General features: G+C 43.4%; 1 protein-coding gene across 10 annotated transcripts in view; it reads right to left on the bottom strand.

Moving 5' to 3' along the window:
- akap13 (A-kinase anchoring protein 13) overlaps nucleotides 1–18876 on the bottom strand; it is a 120464-nt gene that overhangs the window by 29135 nt on the left and 72453 nt on the right. For 6 of the 10 annotated variants that reach the window (XM_069190658.1, XM_069190657.1, XM_069190661.1 and 3 more), the window contains 10 exons: nucleotides 15340–15424; nucleotides 12281–12402; nucleotides 9585–9883; nucleotides 7203–7256; nucleotides 6529–6591; nucleotides 4822–5005; nucleotides 4538–4637; nucleotides 3844–3966; nucleotides 934–976; nucleotides 60–186 (listed from right to left, as the gene is read on the bottom strand). In XM_069190658.1, coding sequence (XP_069046759.1) covers nucleotides 60–186; nucleotides 934–976; nucleotides 3844–3966; nucleotides 4538–4637; nucleotides 4822–5005; nucleotides 6529–6591; nucleotides 7203–7256; nucleotides 9585–9883; nucleotides 12281–12402; nucleotides 15340–15424 — 1200 coding nt within the window. The remainder of the gene's footprint in view (nucleotides 1–59; nucleotides 187–933; nucleotides 977–3843; nucleotides 3967–4537; nucleotides 4638–4821; nucleotides 5006–6528; nucleotides 6592–7202; nucleotides 7257–9584; nucleotides 9884–12280; nucleotides 12403–15339; nucleotides 15425–18876) is intronic. The other 4 variants (XM_069190663.1, XM_069190666.1, XM_069190664.1 and 1 more) reach the window with 3 other exon arrangements.

The following is an 18876-nucleotide window of genomic DNA, read 5'->3' as shown; positions in this document are numbered from 1 at the left end:
GTTCTCAGCACTGTTGAGAGGTCTTCGATACAGCGATGCTCACGAGCTGCCCGACTCACCCTGGTCTTCTTGCTGCTGTACATCTTGCTCTTGATGTAGCTGAAGGTCCGGCTCACCTTCGTCGTCCCCGGCTTCCCGTCTGCGTCCTTCAGTGAGGCGCTGGCAGACAGGTGCTCGTCGCCAGCGCTGTTGAGAAAGCCCCAAGCCACAGACTGAGCAGACCTTTTAAAACACACATCCCCCTGCAGGCATGGCAGCCTGCTCACGGCCCAGGGGATTCACACATCGTGTTTCAAACACAGCATGAAAGATTCAAGCTTTACTGCACGAGTGCATGGAGGGTCAGGGGCTGAAGTGCTCTTACATCTACTGAGCCTTGCAGCCCATTTTCAGCCGTGACCCAAACTCTTCTGACAATGGTGAAACTCACATACAACATTAATATATACCGGCACCTATAAGTTCCAGTCGGCCAATTGTGAATGGCCCATAGTTTGTGATCTGTGGGGTTTGACTAGGCCCACAGGGGATCTTAATTGCTGGATTGGATCTCTGAGGTCCAACAGAACCAGGAAGAAAATTACTTATAAGCACCAGGGTTCAGGTCCTGAGAGAAAGCAGGGCCCATCCCAGAAGAGAGGCAAGAGCCAACTAGTTGATATCTGGGTAATCCTCAGATCATGAGAAAGCTGCTGCTGTATGTACAATACATTTATTCTGGATTCTGTTCAGAAATTCACAAGGGTAACACATATAGTAACACATAGTTTTTAGTACTTCTGAGAACTAGATGAGTCATTTCTAAAAGTAAGGTATAATTAGGTCCTGAATGCTTTTATACTACAACTTGTAGTGTACACCCCAAACACTTCATATTCAACTGATTCTCTTTTAACCACTGTCCTGTTGAGAACCATGTCAGAAGGCCATTACCTGTATCCCAACGAGCTGGACATGCTGGTGGATGATTTTATGTCTAGAAGGAGAAAAGAGTGGGGATTAGTTAAGATACTGGAACTGGCAGTGACAAGCAGGAACAGCAGTGAACATTAACCCCCTGCGTACAACTGATCAGAACTGGACAGGAGGGACATGGGAGAAGGATCTACCTTGGTGCCTCTGAAGATTAGAAGATATTTGCTTATAAAGAAGACAGTCAATATGTACACTGCATGCTCTTTTAAAAATGTGGTATCTAATTAAATTGGCATGAAGCAACACTAAAGTAACACTCATACTACAAAAAAGGTAATTTCTGTAGGATGGGAAAGATATATAAAACAAGTTAAACTCAAGGCCAAATGTAAAAATGAACGCTTTGTGCAAGGCCTTGTAAGGCCTCGTCTAGTTATCTAGGCACATTTTATTTATGTCCCATATCTTTCTTTCTGTGCATAAAGAATTGTTTCATTTTAACTCAACTAAAACATACATTAAAACTCATATAGTAAGAGGTTGCCAAGTTCTCAGTGATGCACAAGCACCATTAAAACAGCATAACATGAAAATCTTAAAAGAAACAGTACTCCAAATTTATAGCCACAGTGCAGCACTTGAGTGAGAAATACACGTTGCACGTTGAAAAAGAAAGAATGCTCTTGCACAGCAGTAACCTGCACGGACTATTGCACAGTTTTCACACCCAGAGGGATTCCCCCTTGATTGTCCGCTTTTCTTCGTGAAGATGAACCATAACCCCCCAGTTTTTCAGGTTCCAGTTAAACGCCAATCAATACATGCAGCGCTGGAGCTTTTTAAAAAACAACAACGCTCTCTCTGAAACTAGGGGAGCTCAATCACCTACTGTACATTCTTACAACAAAAAAGGCTCCACCTTCCCCTGCACCACAAACCTGAGGATGAGCAGCTCCTGCTACTGCCCTCCTTGCTTCAGGACATGTGAAGGTTTTTGTATCTTTAGGTTTGTGCACCAGCACTCCTCTGCTGTGCCATCATGCTCTCACACCTACTCAAATGACCATTCATGGCCTGCAACGGGTTCCACAAGTGTCCTGCTGCTCACAGGACAACAGCATTGCCAACAGGGCAAAGCCACAGATATAGCAGCTCCATTAGAACAGCTTTTCAGCTCACAGTGTTTCAAGCAAACAAAAGTGTTCAGAGGTCTGTCTCTCTGTTCTTGCTGCTTTGCATCAGGACCTCACATGCACGCAGCAACTATGTAACTATGTGGTGTTTAGCAGCTGCTAAGTCTAATATCTGTACTTGAAAGGGTGTGAAAGGCTCAAGGATACACACTAAAATCATAACCAATAGAGAGAGCTTAAAAAAAAGACGTGCAAGAGTCCCAGGACTCCTTTTTTTAAAAGCACGGGGATCCAGTCAAATGGAAAAAAATCAAAACACAAAAACCTCCAGATATGAACAGCTGTTGGGTCTCTGCAGTTATGTGTAAAAGCACTATCCGAGCACATTACTCTGGTCTCCCCACGATTTTAATAACATCTCCATTTACACAGAGGCTGTTCCAGATCTTGAGGAAAAAAAGAAGGGGAGTGGATGGGTTTTCCAGATGGCTGCCTGGATTCCTGTCAAGGTCTCTGTTCTCGGCTGCAGCCTTTTTAAAGGGGCAGTCGGCAGACTGAACACTCAGTGATGGCCAAGAAGTGCAAAACTCCAAATTTTGGATTTTGGAGAAAAAAAAAACACTCTGCGGGATTAAAAAGGGGGGAAAAGGGTCACCATGTTGTAGCCAAGCTCTCTCTCCAAGAAGACAGAAGACAAACCTAACCAAACTGCAGACTTGATGAAAACATATTGTCAGTTTCTCTCTGCCTTTGCTCTCTCTAACATCAAGAAAATAAACTAAAACCACTTCTTCTTCTCCAGTAATACGAACGGGAAATTTGTAAAGTGGGTACAAGCTACATCAGCACTGTAATTCTCCTCTAATTATGGGCTGCATAGAAAGACTGCTTGCAGATTTTGCAGAATTTCCCTTCTTTTCTAAAACATTGATAACCCTAAAACTGATATTAAGTGTTCCGGTAGCTCTGAATTCAAGCTTGTACAGCAGTTCTTCAGTTACCTAACTGGGAGTTTTGGACATACAAAAGCTCCCTGAAGACGAGATTAGCAATTATTTTTACTTTCCTGTTGACAGAAACCATGAACAACAAGCCACAAAAACGCCATGCAGCAGTAACGCACCAACGAACAGGGATGAGTAAAAAATGACCAGATTAAGACAATCAAGGGGCAACAAGTGTCAAGAATGACAGAACGTAGCATTCCAATAAACAGAGCATGCGCTTTATAAAAGCTTAATAAAACAGAGTTTATGTAAGGTTGTTAGTAACACCAAAGGTTTCTGGAGAATCGGAGGCCAAAAACTTCAGACTATCAAGATATAGAAACCAAGCTTACTACCATTATCTTGTGAACAAAATACTGTATTAGTTCTCTTCACATTCTGATAAATAAAATTCAATTGGGTTCGAAAAGGGTTAAATACAGTAAAAAAAAAGTTTAAGAAAAAAGCTCACGAATGAAAGGAGAATTCAGTCAGTTCTGTACCAGTAAAGATACAAAAATGAACTTGAGGATCATACAATAAACAGCAAAAGGAAGAAGTTTTTGCTTTGAAGAAAGGAAAACAGTTGAGATCTGCTGTTGGCCAAACAAAACTTTCTCCCACAACAGGAGTTACCACATCCCCCTTCACACCTCTAGGAGGGAGATGCACGAGTGGTCAGGCACATTAGCTCTGGGAGATTAGGGCTGGTTTATTTTGAGGGTAAGGTCACGTCCTTTAGCAACAGGGGTGCAGAACACTGAACAGGGTGGGGTGCGGCCATGAGGGCAATGCGTGAGCGTACTTACTGTCCGACTCCTCCTCATCACTGGATGAAGAGCCAATAGAAAAGACAGTTTTAGATTTGGGGAGGAGTGGAGAGATGTTGAAGGAGAAGGAGATTCGTCTCTTTGGCCGACTCCGTCCGAGCGCTGGGGTTTCCGGTAAAGGGCACAAAGAAATCAAAGCATGTACTCATTAAAACAGCACAGGGACATGGACAGCCACCACCCCTCGTCTAACTACAGGTCCATATACCCCTTTCAGGTGCTTTACGCTTGAAAACGTCATTCAGTTCTAGAGACGAAACCTCTTGATGAAAACACCCGAGGGGAATAAGAAAGTCCATTAGAAAAGAGAAGCCAAGAGATCCAACCTCCAGAGGAAGTAAAAAAAGCCAGCAGTGAACCCCTCCATTCACAGTGAAGCCTGCTTTCTACAACACGCCACAAAACTGTCATTACAGAGACCGAAAATATTCATGTAACAAAGTCAAGATAAGAGAACCATCACAGGCAGCTGGTGCAAAGAGAAGATGTGAATTACAAGTCTTAAAATAATTGGCTGCAAAAACTCCCAGTGATTGACAAGTCACTTCATCTCACTCTGCAGCTCCTCTGCACGTCACCACAAGAGAACACAGGACAAACTAAAGACCCCCAGGGCCAGGGCACCCGTGTGAAGGAGAACAAGAAAAGGTAGCCATTGCCCCAGGATACTCACTGTCCAGTCCAGTTTGGCTGATAGTCAGGAGAGACACTGATTTGGTGAGAGGTTGAGGCAACGTGTAGCTGTGTCCCAAAGGGCGAAGGCTTTCCGATTTCTGTTTTAAAAGAAAAAATGAAACATCACCATGGTTCCCAATTAGCCACTGCAAAATGGTTATTGTTGTCATAAGCAATAAACTATTTAATGTAGCACCGACAGATGCAATCATTTCAAAGGGCTAAATTATGGTCCAAAACCTCAGCGATTCTGTCAGACTAACGCCTGGCCATGCTGATTACCTGGCTGTCCAGGCTGCTGTTCTCCCCCAGGTCCGACTCCTGCTCCTCCTCGGTCAGGGACACCAGCGAGCCTCTTTCCTCGTTCTCCGGGAGGGGAGTCCGGCGGGCATCTCGGGGGGAGATGCCCTGCGGAGGAGACTCCCTCCCGGGCTGTCTGTCAGCCGACAGACCCTCCAAACTGTAACTACCAACCAACAATACAAAACAGGGTCAGCGCGCAGGTCTGCGACGGAGCGCTTCCGAGACCCTGCAGGGCTGGAACTGTTGCAGCTCAAACACGAAAAACAAGGAAAAGTTTGAGTTCCGCCAAAAAAACAACATGCTCCGAGACACAAATCGAGGGAAATTTTTCAGTTCTGGAAATACCACGTGTACGTTGAAACCACAGATCCAGTGCACTGCCCCCCCTCCCCATGCGCCTGACAAGCCAAAACTGGACCTTTTCCACATGCAGCATTCTTGCTATGACACCCTACAGAGCCACAAAAAAAAAAAGACAGTGTGACAGAACAAAGGCCATGCAAGTATAAGGTTTTCCTGTGATTGGGGATAACCCAAATAAAGCAAACAAAACATACAGCATTCGTTCAAACAAAATCTCGATGAAACAAGACTCCTATTGGATCTGGTCTGATGACGTGATTTGTTTTGGGAAATACCAAAGGCAGATTCATGGAAATGTTACTTGAAACTGACATTATCCTGCTCATTTGATTTTCCTTAATTTCTGCCCAGAAAAGAGCAATGTGCCAATGACAAGCACCTTTTGTGGACATATACTGTACAAATGCCTGCAACTGGTCACACACAACACAGTGTTGTCAGTTTCCCTAGATCTGAGCAGTTAAGAAGACAGGCGTAGAAAGAGGGGATTCTTTTGCTGGCAGAGAAGAAAAAACGTTTAAGAAGGCACAAGCAGCCACTCAAGCATGGGCAGCTAGCATCCATTCCCACAGCACACCTGGACAAGACAGGGGCAAGCCCAGGAGAGAAACAGGACACAAATGGAACTCGCGCATTGGTGTCTTTGGATATTGGCACAGAGACACTGAGCCCGACTAAAAACATTGAGTAAACTACAATAACTCTCATAATATTGTTTACCACTGTGTTACAGAGATCTTTCTGCTGAATCACTTGTTCAACAAGGAACTTCACACAGGCCCATAAAAAGAATGATAACACATTGCATATCTATATCGTATCCTAATTCAGAAAAATACTTTAGCAAAAGAAAGTATTCAACTGCTGAACCACGATAACAAAAAGAAATGAGGAAACTAAATGTCAAAGCATAAAAATAACTCACCTCACATCCGAATAAGTAACACAGATGCGTATATTAGTCATTTCAAAATGTTCATGAATTCAATGATTCCTTTGAAAATCTCTAACGGCTTCCTACCAGCTTCTTCAAAACCAGAAAGCCACAGATCCAAAGTCTCATTACTTTTAGCAGAGCAAAGAGAATACGCAGGCACAACCATGGTCTGATGAGCAGGAAGTGTGTGCTCACTGCGTTTCTGCTTCTCTGAGGTCTACCAGGCCAGCCAGCCGGGCGAGGTGCGGAGACAGGGGAGGAGCACAGACAGAGCACTCAGAAGCCATGCAACGTTCTGGCCATGCCAAAGCTTTCCTGTCCGCCGCAGCGCTCAGCCGTGCACTTCGCCCGTCTGTTTTGGAGGAGGGCAACGTCACACACCCTACCTTCTGTTACTAATCTCATCCACGGCAGGACTGAGAGGGACGTCCGAGGGACACCAGCTCATACTGGCGGGGCAAGCGGACAGGGGTGGATCAGGAGAAGCAACACAGGAAAGGACGGAGTTAATGGGATGAGGAGAACTAGTGGAATGATTCCAATGAGAAAGGGATGGAACATCACTGAGTTTCTCTCCTTTGTGATTAATGGCCAAGCCCTAAGCCAGGAATGGCCCAGGTGCCAAGTCTTTTCAAATAGTTTAGAAGGTTTTCACCCTGTCGGGAAGCTGTGATGTTTTCAAAATGGGCTGTTTCCATGACTGTCACCCCACAGTTCAGCAGGTTCAGCAGCACTGCTAACTTACTCCAGTAAAGTGCTTCGCAACCTCCATCTCTTCTTGCAGAGTAGAGCCACAAGCTTTTTATAACTGAAAGGTTTTAACACAGCTTTCAAGTAACAACTTCCTCACTTCTTGGGATCTCATGAAGCAAATTTAGAATTTTACTTCCTACGGCAAATTGTGAACACATCTGATGGTTGAAGTGTATTTTGCAACACTGTGGGCTTCTAGGAAGGTGTAAATGAGTATGTGAACTTTGTTACCATCTTTCTGCAGTTTATGCAATTAAAGAATAGTTTTGTTCATAAGAATAAGAAAGTGAAAATATCGTGGCAATACCTTCTTCTATGAATTGGAGGCTTCTTAACAACATCCCCCAGACTTCTTAATGAACTGAAAATGAATGATGAAGAATGATCAGATGAAGGAATTAGAAGTGCTAATGTCAAAAGGGTGCAGCATACCTGCAAGATGTTAGAAAAACACAGTTGTTCTATATAACCCGAAGGACATAAATCCTAAACAATGTAAATATTACATATATAAAAATCTATAAACAAGCTGAGCCACCCCCATAAGGGTGTTTGATAAGCAAATATAAATACATTAATTATCTGGGCTTTATGAACAACTGCAGTGTCTTCTCCAATTCTCCAAACCTACTTTTCCCCAATGCAAGAAAACGTCAAAACAAATGGTCATTGAACTTTCCTGCTCTTGCCCTTTAAAATTGAGAAGGATTTGTCTCTAAAACCTTACAGCCACTACATGAACTATTTCAGTCAAGCCGTAGAAAAGGCTTCTCCAACAAACATTTACTTGTGTCACTGCTAACAAGTGCACATTGTTTATTTTTGTGTTTCCTGTCATTCCAGCAAGTATGAGGTTTCCTTACTAATTATAGGAAAATGTAGTATTAAACATGTCACCTTCCCATCTCATCACAGCTGCCTGAGGCATGGAGAAAACATATATAGAGAATACAGACACTTCATCTAACCTACACACTCCTTGAAGATGCACTGCACCATTTCACAAAAAGGCAAGGAAATGAAATTAAAACGGGAACAAAAGGAATTAAATGAAAAGTCAAGATCAGATGACTGATTAAGAGGAGGAGCGTAATTGTTTTTTTTCTCCCACCAAACAGAGATTCCCCAAAAAAGGAACTTGACTTCTGAGAACTACCAGGACTGTAGATGGATTCACATCTCTGAAACTGCTTCCTCTGTTTCCTCAGCACTCAGTGGGACCTAACAGCTGGGTGCAGAGGCATGATTAGCAGCAAACAGCCGAGGAGAGCTGCTTCTCATGGAGTACAATGGGGAAAGAGAGTTCAACTTCCCACTCGGCCTCTTTACCAGTTCCTCAAACACCACAGAGGTTCCTCTGCTGTTAGTAACTGGGCAACAATTTGATGAGTAAAAGAAGAGTGAAGAACCTTTGCTGGAGATCTGGGACACTTTTAAGCTATCAAAGTCATTAGCTCCGATGAAATTACAGTATGTAGCCTGCTGTATTCAAAATGAGAACTGTTGTCACTCTTGTGTTACATTTTTGAGTTGAAATAAACAGGATCCACAAAAACGAGTGCCCAAAGAAAATGCAATGTGTGGGTGATCATAATGTATTGGGATTCAGTCAGTCACATGCCTAAAACAAAGACCAGAAAAGGCAGTTTTTCATAAATAAGTGCTTTCCCAAGCAGGGTGAAGTTCCCATACTCAGTGCTAAAACATCAGGGAATACAGGCCACTTTGTCACATGTACTGTACAAAACTCTTAACTCTTTGCATTAAGATATCCATAACTCTAGAAGCATTTTCCCAACAACAGTGAATATACAGCAGACAGTAGTATACTGATGCAATGTCTTAAATGCTGTTAAAAATCGAATTCTCTTTCAGTGGTGGACATAGAGATAGTGTAAGGGCAATAGTATTACGACCTTAAATTTTTTATTCACCAGACTACTGGTGGTCTTCATGGCGAAGAGTTTTTCTAATTAAATTACAAAAAGAAAAAAGAACCATGCTGGCAGATACTAAATAAACAATCCTAAATTGCACCGCTAATTAAGAAATGGAATGAATCGACTGTGAATCTGCACTATGTGGCCTAGAGTTCAACCTTCCCTAATAGGCTGATTAGGAAAACCACATCACACACGGGGCCCTGGGGCCTCCCATGCAAGGCTCAGGGAGAACAGCGTTCCCACAGGCACATGCCTGGCTTTAATAAGACCTGAGCTGGGCGACTACAGGAGCATGGTCCTGCCTCTGTGTGCCGAACACTCAAGGCTCCAGCGTTTCTCTTTGTTCAAGACAACAAGGGCAGACCAAAGGATAGGGTTAGGGAATATTCATTACAAAAGATCTAAAAATTACAATGTGGTGGTGGTGGGGGGGAGGGGGGGAATCTGCCTTTATTGTTTATGCATTTGGTATGTGGGAAACTACTAAAGCAACATTCCTCATCAGGTCAGTAAATCACCCATCACACCTGCAGTGCAAAATGCACTTTTCTTTATCTTGTGACATCAGCCAAAAACATCAGGAGCTATTTAATCCCCTGCTTCAATCCCAAGTCACGTCGGCTACGCAGCCCAGTGAAAAGGCCAGGAAGTTCCGGGCGCACGGCGGCTCCTAGAAGGGCTGTCTGGACCAAGAGGAAGGGGAAGAGGCGAGGCGGCGGGCAAGCACGCGGCCGCGCGGGGCCCACCTGCGCTGGCTCATCTCGGCCTCCGGCCCCAGGTTCTTGCCGGGCCCCCAGCTGTGGCGGCGGAAGGGGGAGAGGGAGCGGATGGAAGAGCGAAGGAGGGCCGAGCGCACGGGCACCTCGGTGAGCCGGTCCTTCTCCTCCTCCTCCGCCTCGCAGCCGCCGGTCGCGCGCTGCCCCTCCTCCGTGCCCCAGCTCCTGGCCTCCGGGCCCCGCTCCGGGGTGGAGGTGGGCGGCCCGTCCGTGGAGGAGCAGGACACCGACGCCTCGCTGGTGCTGTCGCCCGTCAAGGCCTCGTCCCCCTGCGGGGGAGACACACAAACAACCGCCGCCGCGTTAGGAACACAGAAACAACGCCGGAGGGCCGTCTCGAATGTCGAACCGCTGCCACGAGGAGCGAGGCCACCCCAAGGTCCAGAGCCGGTAGAACCGACGGGGGGGAAAACACTCAGTCAGAGGGGTTCCCGACGGGCTCCAGCCCAGGCTCTGCCGGTTTCAGGCTGCGCTACACGGGGAGTCAGCCCAGACCGCACCTCGGGCTGGCCGGCCTGCACTGTCTCCACTGGAAGGTGCAGCATTCCTGATCTGCTCCGCCCCTCCTGCAGTGTCTGTATCGCATCACGTGGCGGTTAATGACAGCTGAGAAACAAATCACCGAGTCCAAAAAGTGGGGGGGATTTGAGGTCGAAAAATAATTGCAGCCGATTCCAAATACTCCTAGGCCCCAGCTAGCTCTGTTGGGGGAGCATGAGACTCAATCTCAGGGTCATGGGTTCGTAACCCCACGTCGGGCGCCAGGTCCTCCATGTTGGAGGTTGGGCACAAGACTAACAACCCTGTCCCGCAAACAACTAATGTTACGGTAACAGCAAGGATGTTGCTGCCCCTACATGCAAGAAGGGGTAACAGGCAAACATCCACCAAAATACTTTCTAAAAATCCGCCAAATGACCCGTCATTCTTGTACCTTGTATGATAAAACTGTCAGAAAAACGATTATGGTCTACAGGAGTACACTGAGTACTTGTCTAACCAGGAATTCTTTGTACCAGAAAATGCTGTCTGTAATCACACGAAACAGACAGCATTCCCCTGGTCATCAGGTACCGTTCTCTCTCCTCTCTCCGCCCCTCAGATCATACTTCATTTTAATCATGTGCAGCTTTCACTGAGGCTTGAAGGCTGTTCCTGCAAGACCAGCTGAAATAAGCTTTCCAGCCCAATAATGTTACATAACTTGTAGAAATGCAGCCTTTGTGAAATTGTAGATGGCAGCAAGACTAGATCATTTCTATTAAAATATATTATCAGCTTTCATTTAATGAACTTGTGCCAATCCCAAGCGGTAAATAACGAATGCAGTGGCTTCAAGATAATAATAATGCTACACTTTATGAGTCTTGCACCATGGAAAACAGCTTCCAGAACACATGACTCAGCATGAGGTCATTAAAAAAAACTAATAGTTGACAGCAAAAGTTAGCTCCTCCTAACGGAGCATTAGGAACTGTGGCTAATATTTCCAGCAGAACCGCAATGCACTATAGACCTCAGTCTATCACAACTTATTGGACATTTCTGTTCTTTCAAATAAAAAATGTTTACTGGTGCAATCAAGCCTTCATTTGTCCTTGACCTCAGATACTTGAAAATATATAGCTTCATTTTTTCCAAACCTTTATATCTTCGATATTTACAATTCAGATGTCTTTTAAAATTGTTAGTGACTTCAAGTCAAAAATAAAGGAAAGCCACCACAGAAAGGGGAGAACAATTCTTCATGTAATAATACTTCAGAAGACTTAAATGAGGTATTGGCTTGACTGCCATAAACAAATTAGAGCCTCAAAGAGCCTATTCAAATAAATAAACACCTGAGGACTAAAAATACTACTGCATATAAACCCACTGTGCAGGATTTCTCTTCAGACTTGGACAGAAAAGCTGTAGTCAAAAGGACGTTTTCCTGTCCAGTGCAGCTGTAGTTTCAGAGAGCAACTAAGTCACTACAGAGACACAGAGGGTTTTGTTAGGGAGTGTGATGAAAGCCTTCTATTCATATGCACCAGAACTGACTTCCATTAAGGCAAGGGGGAGGGGAGGGAGTGGTGATTGGGGGGGTGAGGTCATTGTTTTGCCGTGTGCCTAGAATCCCTTCAGAGAGCCCATTGACGTCACAAGACATCGGCTCAGCAATGGGAAAGGGTTCAGCACAGCCCCCTCCCGCCACAAATGTTGCTTTAATGTACGAGCAGCTCCTGGCAAAGACCTCAGGGAGCCTGGAAATGACAGATACTAACTTCCACTTCATATACCAGCACTGTTCTTTGGGAAGAGAGGTACGGCCTTATAACAAACTTATCAATCACTTAATGAGGGTAACAGATCTTTTAAAGCACAGGCTCTTTTGATAAGATCTTCTATTTTCTTGAGAAGCATGTAGAAAAATATAGGAATTTGCCGAACGAGGCAGAGACTTTTTGTGGACAGACGCTTTCGAGATAATTAAATACAAATGCTGTGGTAGCATAGTCATATTCCGTGATTAGAGATCTCACAGGAGGACAAATAAATCTGAGATCATCATCGAGGGAATGGAAAGACGCTGCCATCACTGCAGCTCGGTAGGAGTGAAGTTATCCAACTGCACCCCCACCACACCTCTTAAAGTGGTTTTACAGCTTGTTCCACAACCTCACCTTCCCAAACACATTGTCCACATTGTCATCACAATGGTCAGGGCCGGAAAACCCATCGGCATCACTTCCTGATTCCTGCCTTGCTGGGGACACGGCACGGTCTTCAGGAGACTGAGGAGATTCTGGAACAAAGAGAGGGGAGAGGTGACACACCACAGTAAATTACTGTAGAAACGCGATACCCAGGTAACCTTCTTCAACAAAAAAAATCCAGCTCTCCTTGGTGTAATACAAGGAGCACAGTAGTCCTTATGAAGGCGCTTGTTCAGCAATCTGCACTGGTGAGAGCTGAAATCACAAATCACGCATCAACTCCACCCCCCAATTCAGTGCAACGACTTCGCGCCACCTGCAACATTATAAAACAAAAATTAACAAAACTAGCTCTCTTGAACTATCAGGGCTCCTATTTAAAATGTTTACCTTTAGTTTTGTACTTTCTATAAACTGGCACAACTTGGGCAGGATGCTCACCACAATAGCTCTACTGAAAAATGTCAAAACAATCAACACAGCTGGGAATAAAAGATACAGATTCAGGTCCATTTTCCACTTTTCAGGATTGCTAAAAGAAATTACAATTTTCTATAAGATACAAGGACTGAATACAGAGCTCCATTAATAGTGGCAACTTTTGTCTTAAAAGGGAAGATACTTATTTACTTCTTAAAAAGCTCTTTCCATCCTTATGGAATATATTGGCAGCATTACTCAATCCCAACAAGAACATCTGGAGAGATCTGGGACAAGATCACCATGTGTCCCTGGACACACTCATGGGAACAATGGATGACACAGCTGTCAGACAGGCAATGATAACAGACTCGCAGGTCTTCCAATCAAACAAGTCTCTCTTTGTGGACAATCCCTGACACCCCCAAACTTATTTTATATCCCTATCAAAGAATTTAGAACACAAAAGAGAGTGGCCACTTGATAAAAATATACAAAAGGGTAGAAAAAAACATTTTGGGAAGAAAGATGAGCTTGTCCCAATGAAGTTTCCTGTTCAGAAAGCTAAAATAATAAAACTGTCTAGACTGGACACCACATGAATTGCATGATATGTAAATCGGCAGCTGTTGTTCCATGGTGTGTTAAGGTCCAAAATAACAGCAACATTTTTATGTTTTGTTCACATTATTTTTAAACCCTACATTACACCACTTTTCAAGTTTAGTTATAGACACATCCATGTCTTAATAAATTCCACTACTGGCACATTACGGCTGTATTAAGACCAGCCGATTCTGTCTTTACACTGTTATACTGTTATACAGACAATAGGCCTGTCAGGAGCATGATGATTGCTCACAGAATTGAGCAAGAGACCCCGCTGATATAATTTAATTAGCAAGGCACCATGAGAAAGCCATGTGAACACTCTGCTTCTCTCAGGCTTCGCTCACTAACAGCCAAGCAGGAAAAGTGACGAGGCAGTGCGAGGTTTAACAGTTGTGCCCAAACACACAGCTGCACGGCCCTCTATTGCTGTGAAAACCCCAGCTTTGCCCTGCCAGAGGCTGTTCACACTCGCATCGCCATGAAGGACTGTTCAGACCAGGATCACTGCCATCATCACCGGGACTCTAGCACTGCTTTTCATTTCCCAGAGGTTTGGGAAAAGATCCGATGCTTCCCTGGTAAGACTGCACCAGGAACACGGGTCAGACCGTCATAGGGTGGGCCGAGTGCATCAGTCAGGGTTTCCATGAGGCGAGGGTCACTCCCAGGACCTGCCGGTGCCCGCAAGCATGCTTTGATGTCAGTTTCAGGGAGGAACAGCACACTCCCTTCCGCTCAGTGCAGCTCTCCTGTACAGAGAATGAGCGGCTCTCCTTGTCCCTGTGCAGTCCAGAGCGGCCTCAGTGCTCTGAGGACATCGGCATACACCAAATATGGCAGAAACAAGTGGAAAACCAGCAGGAATTCCAAATTGTGTTTTAAAAAGCACATCTAATTTGAGATGTTTGAGAAAGATCAGGATAGAAAAACATTTGTTCGAAGCAGGGTGTATACTCTCAGGGGGGCAGGTCTGGCCGAGCTCTGTGGACCTTCTCGTCTCGGCTGCAGCAGGAGAAGAGAGCGCTCTCTTCACTTTGAACACGCACACAGCAGCGCCGTCCTCCTCGTCGAGGAACTTGGCGTTGGATGCCTCCCGGTTTCCATTTTTGAACTCTGGCACAATGTAGTTCTGTTTTGGCAAGCGCTCACCCATGTTCTCGGGACAGAGCTGCTGCAGGTCTCCTGTCTCACAAAAGTCCCCTTTGTTTCAGCCTCCGTTTTCTCTTCTCACAAATCGGAAACACGGTTTGTAAATTAACCTCCTTGCTTAGTGAGCAGAATACAGCAGCTAATGGTAGTTTTCTCAATGGACTATCTTCATTATTGAGGAGAATAGCAAGCTTTTGTGCACCTCTACAGAGTTTTCTTTTAGAAATGCTCTTTAACACTATTTCTCCTCTATGTCCTATTCCCTTTTAACACAAAGGAAGAAAACATATAAAAACAATGTGTGAGACAGTCTGGAAACCCATTTGCCTACTATGTATTTATCTGACTAGTGTGTTTGTTTCATTTTGCTGTTTTGATTGCCTTCTTAGATGTTGTCTTTTCCATTAGGTTTGGGTATTTAATGGATATGTTGAGTGCTAAAAGATGTTTACATCTCTGAGTCAAAATAAAGGTTACACAAGACGTATGTAATTATTAAATGTAATTATTTTATCAGGTGGTTGCAACTCCTTTGTCCTTAAGCAATTTATAGACAACCACCTGCAATCAAATGTTCATTTTTGATAAAAGCCGAACCTGCTCGAGAAGAGAGTTCTTCAGACAAACTCAGATTTGAGGTTTCACGCACAGAAATCTCTCCCGATTCACTATGCATTAGACACAGGCTAAGGCAGATGAGGAAGTACAGAAAGCACAGACCGTAAAGAATACTGTCATGTTCAAGACGCACACTCCAACCTATTTAATACATATTTTAACCTGAAATTCAATGTCATTTTCTTGGCCAGTGTCTTTTGTAAGAAATGGACTGCTCCTTCTCTTACCTGTTGATTGGGGACTCTGTTTGCGGTCCAGCAGACCAGGGTCAGTGCAAGGGCCAGAGCAGAGTTTGTCCTCGTCTCGATGAATCTGAGAGGGGAAAGAGGAACAGATTAGAACAGACAGGCGCCCGCTGCTGCCTCTACACCTCCCCTTGAAGACTTCTGTAAGGGCGCACACTGATGACCGTCTCGAGGTTAGACATTTTACACAACAAGCCACGCTGCAGACAACCGAAACTTCGGACTGAAGGGCGTGCTGCTTCAAGCTCTATTCCCTTAACTGAAGCCAAGTTTCATGGCCTGTATTATTTGTCAACTAATGTTGTTTATTTGCTATCTGGCAAAGCAGATTCTGAATGTGTAATATACATACTTATAGAACATCTCTCAATAAATTTCTACAAAAAGTGTGTGTGTATATATATAAAGTACAGTATTTACACACATTCATATACGCACATACATGCAATGCATATTCATATACACATATACAACAAAGACATCTGTGTGTGATCATTCAGGCAGTACATTTTTGGAATTGACTAAAAATAGGGCAATTTACTGAAGTTTTAAATTACTGGAATAACTTGTAGCTCTATTGTAGAGAATTAAGATCTGCTGTTCCTGAAATGGAAGAATAAAGTATGTTTGTTCTCTTGTGCCCACCGAGCCACAGAAAGCAGTCACGCATATGTAAAAGAAAGACCCAGAATCCATGTATTTTGAACAGTAATGTCATAGAAGCACAAGAATTCGAAATCGAAATGCCTAAGGCCACATATGGTGCAACAGCTTTTGATGAAACTGCTTTGTTTTTTTTTTATGTGACAGGATTTACCACTCCATGCACATGGAATCCAGAGCAGACGATAAATTGTCTGCATGTAAACACCAGATTTGATTGACTTTTGCAGAAAGCTGCTTGGAAAAGACGGCCGTTAAAAACTGGCTCAGAAAAGCTAAGTAATGAAAAGACTTCTGCAGAGACGGCCATATCCAAAGCATACACACTTTTATTATCTTAACTGAAGACATTTACTGAGAAGCAGGACAAAAACGCCTAAAAGAAAATATTTATACTGTCCATCAGTCTTTTCTTTATATTACCCAGTATTTAATAGTTTTTAATTGATTGCTGCTTTTAGGCAATTTAAAAATCTATTGTATGATACATTCACAGATTCATAATACGGAATTAAGATTATACGGGATGATAATCCTGTATACTGTTTTAAGCAAGCAATGAAATTAAAAATTTCAGGATATTTTACACAGTTTCACTTATTTAGGGTTTGAAGCTTAGGTTTGCTGTACTTCATCTGAAATAAGAGTGTACGCTGCACAGGAAACCACGTGTTACGTCAAGCTGCAGCAGGATTATAATGTCAATTGACAAAGCTAGTGATTAAGTTTACATAAAATAAGCAATCATATTTCAGTTTCAATTTCATCAGAAAGGGAAATAGATTTCAGACTCCTTCATTGTAGCATGATATATACATCTTATGCCAGCCTATCTCCCAGTAAATCCGACCAAAGAAAACTGAGAAGTTAATTTCATCCCCATTGTTGGAATAAAAGTAAATTACAGCCAGTTTAACAGTTTCCTTTCCAAAACAAGTGATGGCCATGGCTTTAAAGGTTAAAAGCGGCTTATCCAGACAAATCCAGAAAAGTTCGCAGACCTCAAAGATAACAAGATAAGGATACATACAGACTAAATAAAAAAAAATAATTTGTGAATGATTAAGACCCAGGAGGGAAAGTCTGCAGAAATCCAGAGTAGTATTTGCCTGCAGTTGCTAAGCAAATAGCCACCCACGCCCATGCCGAGCTCGGTCTTGGAGAATCCTTCCCCTAATATTATTATCAGAGACCATTACACCCACAGCTCATATGATTGGGTTCATTTAGTGACATTTATCCTACACGCACAAGAAAGATACTGCTGCTGCTTTCTATCCAAAACTCATGATATGAACATTCACATCACACACGCCCGTCTACAGAGACTCGATTCTGCTCTGGGACAAGCTATGATTGTTCGTGGACCCGGAGCTCGGCATCAGCTCTTGGCACCAACATCTGGCGTGGGCCGATTCCACAGAGTGCACAGCTGGATGTGTACGCGAAAGGGCAGAAAGGTCAGATAGCTCCCTGAAGCAATCCATCAGTACTGACTTGTCTGCTTCCACGTGTGCTTTCAAACCTCACTGCTTCTGTCGACTGCGTTCTCATCTGCAGTTTTCAAAAGATTTAGAAATGCAAAAGCATGTTTTTTTAGAAGTGCTTTCAAGCATGTTGCTACTGAGATGCATCACCAGAAAGCCACACAGTAAAACAATCCAAGACACTGACATTTATTGCAATAGTAGCTCAGGTGGGTAGCTGCGTCAGCATGCGTAGGCTGCAAAGGAACAAGTAATAGGTTTATGCCATGCTGAAAAAATTATGCCGTGGTGTTCTCTTTCTTCATTTTTTCAGCATGGCATTAACCTATTTATTGCAATATATATTCAAGCAATATTACCATTTCCAGTATGCACAATTAATCCAGAACAACCTGTTTTCAATTACTCTCTTCCAAAGTATTTTTAAATTACTTCCAAAATTGATTGTGTTCATGTTCTAGAAATTAAATAACTTTTATGACAATATATGGCTCTTCACAGCTTCACAAAAAATAATTTCAGGCCTGAACTTATTTCAGGGGTAGATAGAAATTTAGGGTGATACTGAGAGAAGGGTAGGTGAGGATGTGGGGAAAGGTTATTTTCATATTCTATGTTTGTTATTGTGTCTGCCTATCACAGAAATTAAGAATTAATGAAGAATTTCTTTCCCTCAGCTGCAACTACTCAGATCACGAACCCACACTTCTGCATGTCAATATTCAGAAACCTGCCCCCCTGCAGCTGTGGTGCTGGAGTCAGACTCTCTCGTCTAGTTCTCAGGGACAGTCATGCCCGTGTTGACCACAGACAGAGATCTGCAGCCACTGCTCAATTATACTGACCAGACTTAATCCAGCAATATTAAAAAAAATGATCCAATCTGCAATAAAACAACAAAAATATTAAGCTTTGTTTAATTTAAGAGTTTTCTAAGATTACGCAACTGTATCTTTCATATCTGGAATTCTTACATGCTAAATAAAGTCTGGGCTGCAAATTTAACACACAGTGCTTTCAGTTCTTAAAGGGCCGACTCCTATCAAAATGAAAACTCTGGATCTCAACAAAAAAAAGTCTGTAAGTTGTTTCCCAGGCAGGAAATGAGCCAATTAAAACCTGCCCGCAGCTCTGCTTACAGTGCAATTGCAGAGCTACCACTGTCCAACCTCTAGTTTCTACTGAAGCAGGGTAAAACTCAATAACATGAACAAAAAAAGTTATTTTCTGTGGAAAAACAAACATTTTACAACACCCGTTACAAAGAAGCAGCATGAGCCTTTTTAAAGGTCATCTGCCTTCACAGAAGTGCTGGCAAGATGAAACAGAAATAAAATGGCATTTCTGCATCCACGTGTCTCCTTCATGA

This window comes from Lepisosteus oculatus, chromosome 5 (genome assembly GCF_040954835.1).
Source record: "Lepisosteus oculatus isolate fLepOcu1 chromosome 5, fLepOcu1.hap2, whole genome shotgun sequence".
Classification (NCBI taxonomy): domain Eukaryota; kingdom Metazoa; phylum Chordata; class Actinopteri; order Semionotiformes; family Lepisosteidae; genus Lepisosteus; species Lepisosteus oculatus.
Note: the sequence above shows the minus strand (reverse complement) of the source record. Positions and strands in the feature narration are given on the sequence as shown.